Source organism: Protobothrops mucrosquamatus, unplaced genomic scaffold (assembly GCF_001527695.2).
Source record: "Protobothrops mucrosquamatus isolate PMUCROS unplaced genomic scaffold, P.Mucros_1.0 scaffold_281, whole genome shotgun sequence".
NCBI lineage: Eukaryota > Metazoa > Chordata > Lepidosauria > Squamata > Viperidae > Protobothrops > Protobothrops mucrosquamatus.
In genome coordinates this window covers 1,359,330-1,365,627 of record NW_015386357.1, presented here as the reverse complement: position 1 = coordinate 1,365,627, position 6,298 = coordinate 1,359,330, and the positions used below count along the sequence as shown (strand labels likewise).

The following is a 6,298-nucleotide window of genomic DNA, read 5'->3' as shown; positions in this document are numbered from 1 at the left end:
TGCATGATTGTAGCACAATCTTGATTTTCTTTTTTTTTGCCACTGCTCCCTCACACCCCTCAGCCTCACCAAGACGTTGATCTCTGGTGAACATTTTTGCTTTATTTCATTCCTATGAAGTCCAGTGAAACCCTATCCAGAAAAACAGCATGACCAACTGAGATTTGGATGCTGTAAAAGAATTAATCAAGAAAGCTTGAAAAATAGGGCCTGATAATGATGGAAGTCTGGGCAGAGAAAGTCACGGAATGGGTGCTTTAATAAGAATACTGTACAGGTAATCTTCAACTTACAACAGTTCATTTAGGGACCGTTCAAAGTTACAAGGGCACTGAAAAGAGTGACTTATGATTATTTTTCACACTTACGACTGTTGCAGCAAACCTATGGTCACATCATCAAAATTCAGATGCTTGGCAACTGATTCATATTTATGACGGTTGCAATGTTCTGGGGTCATGCGACCACCTTTTCCAACCTTTAACAAGCAAAGTCAAAAGGGGAAGCCAGATTCACTTAACAACTGTGTTACTAACTTAACAACTGCAGTGATTCACTTAACAACCATGGCAAGAAAGTTTGTTAAATAGGGCAAAGTTTACTTAACAACTGTCTCGCTTAGCAACAGAAATTTTGGGCTTAATTGTGGTCTTAAGTTGAGGACTACTTGTACTATAACATTGTGAAAAACAATACTTACCCTTATATTAAGAGTAATATGTCTAAAGAGAAATGTCACAAGAGCAAAACAATAAAACCTTTATATGTATTTTACTTTGGCATTAATCAACTTCTGTTTTTATGTCAATATAAGTCTATGCTTAGATAGCCTGTAAAATTCTGTTTGCAGGTAAAGTCATAAAACAAATACATGCCCAACCTTATTCTTATTGCAAAGCAGAAACCGGATATTCTGTTGCTTCCTCTTATACTAGCCTTTCTTCTCCGAGACACAAACCAAACCCATAAGGAGAACAGCAAACAAAACTAACAGCTTAACAAATGGGGCTTAGAAATTCTACACCACTGAAAATCAAAGAAGCCCAGATTATAATGCTTGGACTTGATTCATCTGGGAAATCCACTCTTTTATACAAGCTAAAATGTAATGAAGTCTTCCTAACAGAGCCAACAATTGGTTTTAATGTGGAGATGATTAAAACATCAAAAGATATGACCTTAACAATATGGGATGTTGGAGGTCAGCAGAAAATGAGGACTGCTTGGGACAACTATTTGGAAGACACAGATTGCTTGGTCTACGTGGTTGATAGCTCTGACAAGCGGCACTTGGAAGAATCAAAGAAAGAGCTGGAGCTTATTTTAAGACAAGACAGTATAAAAAATGTACCGGTGGTTGTCCTGGCAAACAAGCAGGATCTTCCTGGAGCTCTGAGCGCTGAAGAAATAACTCGGAGGCTCAACATGAAGAAGCACTGCCAAAACCAAAACTGGTATGTACAACCCTGTTGTGCACTTACAGGAGAAGGACTCTCAGAAGCATTCCAAAAGGTGGCAAAATTTGCAAAATCTTGCATAAAATCTAAACAAGAAGGCTTTGCAATTTTCAAACAACTTTAAATTATCAATTCATAATCTGGATAATTAACCCATTGCTGGGGCAGAACAATAGTCTGTTCATTAACCGTCTGATTTTGTAATATGTTTTCCTAATTTTTTTATAAATATTTGTGACAAACTTTGGGCCAATCACTTATTTCTATTGGCCTTCAAAAATATTATGTTGCTCTAAGAAAAGAAATATGATTAAATCCTGAAGTATGAAACTGCAAAAAGAATAAAATCAGCCACAATATGAATGGTTATGGAAGTGTGTTCCATGTCATCCATTTTGCATCCAACAATTATGTAATAATTAATGTAACAAATTTGAAGCTTCTGCAATAAGTAATTGGAAATGATTAAACAAAACCCTACTTGTCATTAGTACGCTATTAATATAAAATCAAATAAAATATAGATTTGTAGTACTGTCCTAAAGTTTATGCTAGCATATCTCCTATACAAAGATAAAATGTTCAATATAATATATAAATAGTAAAAATATGTTTTATTTTAATTAAACCAGGTAAAGTGCACAAAAGGCTAAAGTATTTATTTTTTATTTATTTGTTTTACAGCTGCCTAAAGTAATTATATCCCAAAACAAAACAGAGAAGACTTCTCATAGAAAATAGAAATTCTCATAGTTGAATTTTTCTCACTTCAGCCAATGGATTGCAATGATTACATGGTAGCCAATTAGTATTCTTGCTATGGCTTTCCTAAGTATAAAAGCAACACCATACCATTGTTTTTCACCCCTGAGTAATAACGGTGTGATCTGAGCCAACCCGTCCATCACAATTCAGTGATGCCTAACATGTCACTGCATAGTAGTTTCATTTTATCTTTTATTGTCTTGAATTTTCCTGTTTCATGCTTCTTACTCTCCATGTTCCCATTATAATTGGCATAACATTTAGTTGATTTCCCTCTTTCCCCAAAATGTCTTCTTTGCAAACCTTGAAATAATATAGTTCTTATTATTTTGATAAATAACAGTTACATATATGCAGTGCTTTTTGTCTAAAAAAAAAAAAAAGGTGCCAGAACTCACACACGTCATAAACCCGCCTTGCCTACCCTACAAGGTTCCATCCCAAAAAGGTGCTGGAACTCCATTCTGGGCGTTCTATGAGAAAAAAAGCCCTGCATATATGATTTTTCCCAATATTCCTAGAAATAATGATCACATCAATGTAATATTTCTTTTCTATCTAATCATTCTGGTTGCCTCATCTTATATCCTGTTACGGTCCTTATTTAGATTTGTTTCTCCCATAAAGTTCAAAGTATTCTTTCCCATATAAACCATCTCAACACTTTTACATTTCTTAAAGAATAGGTGAAAACAGTAAAGAAAAGGAAAAAAGAGCAAGAGTAAAGAAACATAAAAAGTAAAATACTACTTAAAATATATATTCCTCCTAAGCTAATACATATTCATTCCCAAAATTTCTTATTCTTTTTAACCATGATTAAAAATATATTTAATCTTTAAATATTCCATTTAATGTGTCTAGTCATCTAATCCTTTAACTCTTATTCAAAACATTTTTTTTCTTTTTTATACATTATAATTTCCCTAAATTCAGACACATTTAATTATCTAAAACATTTCCTTCATCTTCTAGGCCATTTCAGCAGTATTATATTACTTATATTAAGAAATAAAATAAAAAGGGGGGGGGGGAAAGCATACAGTATTATTTAAGGAATTCATTTATCTTAGAATGACATATGTATTCAGAATCGTTTCTATTTCTTTAACCATATTCAAACAAATGTTTCTTTTTTAAATATTCTCTGCTGTTTACTGCAGTGCTGGTTAGTTCTTTTGGACTCCGGTTGCAAATAGCTTGGGCTGATCGATGAAATACAGCCTTTTTTCTGTCGGGTTAGAAGGCTTTCCCCAAGACGAACGGAACTACACTGTCATTCCAGAGTCACCGGGGCACCCTTCTTTCTTTGCCACCTCTCCGGGGCAGCTTGGACCCATTAGGGTCTCCAGGCAGGATGAAAGTTAGCCACGAGGGTGCAGCGGTCTGCAAGCCTGCGACCAGTTGCTACCGCGCAGGACCGGAAATCACAATACCAATGTTTTTCATTCATCTCTCCCAGGAACACCCTCTGCCATAATAACACAACACAGCAGGGCTTGGGGGAAAAGACATATTTGATAGCAATTTTGATATGCACTAAATCAGATAAGATTCAAGTAGTCCTCGACTTAACACTGATTGCTTAGCGACCATTCAAAATTACAATGGACTTCCACATACGGTACTTATGAACTGGTTCCAAAGTTCTGACAGCTACCCCTCCTGTGGTCATGTGACCACAATTTAGTTATTCAGCATCCAGCTTCCATTTACAACCATTTACAGAATCCCACAGTCATGTGATCTCAATTTGAGACATTTTTTGCTATAAATTGGTATTTACTTTTCAGGTTCAGCAAAAGTGTCCCATAGCAAACAATGGTTTTGCTTAACGATTCAGATTTACTTAATGACCATGGTGATTCACTTAACAACCACTGCAAAAATATCATAAAATTTGGTTGCTCGCATGATGACCCACAACCAACATGACTTACAACTGAAATGAGAAGTCTCAACTGGTTATAAGTTGAGGCCTACCTATAGTACTGAAAGTAACTGTACTGTAGCATGCATTTTAAAGTACTTCAGACTGAGAACTGTTTGGTGCATGTATATCACTTACAGGTTACTGTAAGTGCCCTGTGCCCCATAAGGTTTCTGCACAAATAGCATTTTCTGAGCTTTAACATGTTGTAATATTAATCAGATTTGAAAAAAGATTTCAAAATCCTGACTAACAATGCTAATAATCATGCCAATATGCCCACCTATAGTTAAAGCCAAGAAAATTATGTCAGAGGATATTATTATGGGGAAGAGTTAAGTATGATTAAAGGACATGTACGATACCCAAAAAGCAATTGCTATGGTGATGAAGCAATGCCATGGCAACATTACAAAGAGAAATGTCAGTATATCCATACTCATGATAGAAACCTTAACTCATTGCATAAGCTTTGACAAGGGGTGATGAATCTTTTTTCTTCCACCACCCCATAATGGAAAACAATGGATCTCCAAAGGTTGTAGATCTTTAACACTCAGCACACTCTACCACAGGCTAGCAACATGAGCCCCACCTTTTTCTACGTACATGGTACATGGTACAAGCTTATGGCATGATGCCATAACACTGCAAAGGGCTGTTGCCACCAGCCATAACAGCCGGTGGCATTGGACATTGAAACCTGACATTTGGAGGGTCACAGATCAAAAGAATCAAAGACTACTATTTCCATCTCATCTCCTGAGAAAGGCACCTGTAACCTTTTTTAATGTACTGAGCTGAAAGTCAGTTCCCTCTGCCCCACAGTCTAGGTTAAAAGAGGCAGATTTTCAATGTTTCCATATTCAGATCTGCAGTTCAAAGCATCCTTGGAAGAAAGGAGAACTGGTTTTGCCCCATTTTCAAAATTTAAGAAAGATCATCTAACAACTTCCAGGGAATAAATATCACCTCACCTTTCCCAAAAGATATTAAAAGGACTTTGATAACAATCTCTCTGTCTCTGTCACCCTCCTCAGCCTTAAGTGAGAGTGTGATAATAATATTGTCAGACATCTTGGGCCTTTTACAACTGTATATTACAAAGCAACATCTTTCTGAATAACTCCCCCCCAAAAAAACTTTTATTGCTTATGCTCCTGTTCATGTCATAGTGTAAAAGAGATACTATACATTTACATTATGTACACAGACCACAGAGTCACATATGTGAGATATAAGTTGAATTAATGAATAAACGAATTAATGAATAAATAAAGAAAATGCAGAAAGAGACACAAAAGAAAACAGCAACAACATGGTTTTGCATTATTGTTTAAAAGAAAAGATAGTAAGCAATTAAATATTTTACCCAGGTACTGTTTCTGGATCAGGTCTTAAAGGCAACAAAGCGGATTTTGGCCAGTGCTAGAGATGTAAGATTGTACTGATCAGTCATAAAGAGTTAAATATATATTTTTAAAACTCCATATGTCCTGGAAAATCCACTAAAAGGAACAATGTATTAATATATCTATAGAAAAGCAGTATAATAAAACATGGCTTATGGGTTCTATTGCATCTGATTCATAAACTATACTTTGGGTTCCAAATTTTCAAGTGACATGAATTTACCTCTGCTGTATTTTTAAAATTGAAATCAAAATATATAACCTGCATGTTTTCTTCTATATATCTGTGTACTCACATTAGACACATAAACTACACTGAGACTTTTGGGATACCCTGTATAATACTGGTAAACTATATGTGACTTCACAATTCTGGAAGAAGAAAGAAAGACTGTTCCGAATGGATCAATCAGTATTGGTTAAGTGGAGCTTACTAAGTCCCATCAGAATTGGCAAGAACAAAGAATTAAAAAAGATGAGAAGTCATATATAAATCCAAAGAGCACCTGCAAAATAAATAAAAATCCATTACAGAATGTTGCAATATTCTATACAATGTATCAGTGCTTATCGCTAAGTACTTTCTCAAACAAAAGCTAGCCTACGTGACCAACAGCTATGTCACGTATGCCTAAGGTGACTTCCTCATTTCCTAAAGGGCACAAAAAAGACCGTATATGGTAGTAAGGAAATGCTCCCTTCCTCCTGAGATGTAACCACTCCCATACCTGATG

The 6,298-nt window shown here is 35.5% G+C and overlaps 1 protein-coding gene across 1 annotated transcript; it reads left to right on the top strand.

Annotated features, from left to right (window-relative positions):
- The first annotated feature begins 934 nt into the window (after nt 1-934).
- Nucleotides 935-1,961, top strand: ARL14 (ADP ribosylation factor like GTPase 14). The gene has a single exon (XM_015831842.1). The coding sequence runs from the start codon at nt 1,003-1,005 to the stop codon at nt 1,579-1,581; it is 579 nt and encodes a 192-aa protein (XP_015687328.1). The 5' UTR covers nt 935-1,002; the 3' UTR covers nt 1,582-1,961.
- The last annotated feature ends 4,337 nt before the right edge of the window (nt 1,962-6,298 follow it).

What these genes read in the sequence shown, in the direction of transcription:
- ARL14 (XM_015831842.1), top strand. Translation starts at nt 1,003, where the DNA reads ATGGGGCTTAGAAATTCTACACCACTGAAAATCAAAGAAGCCCAGATT.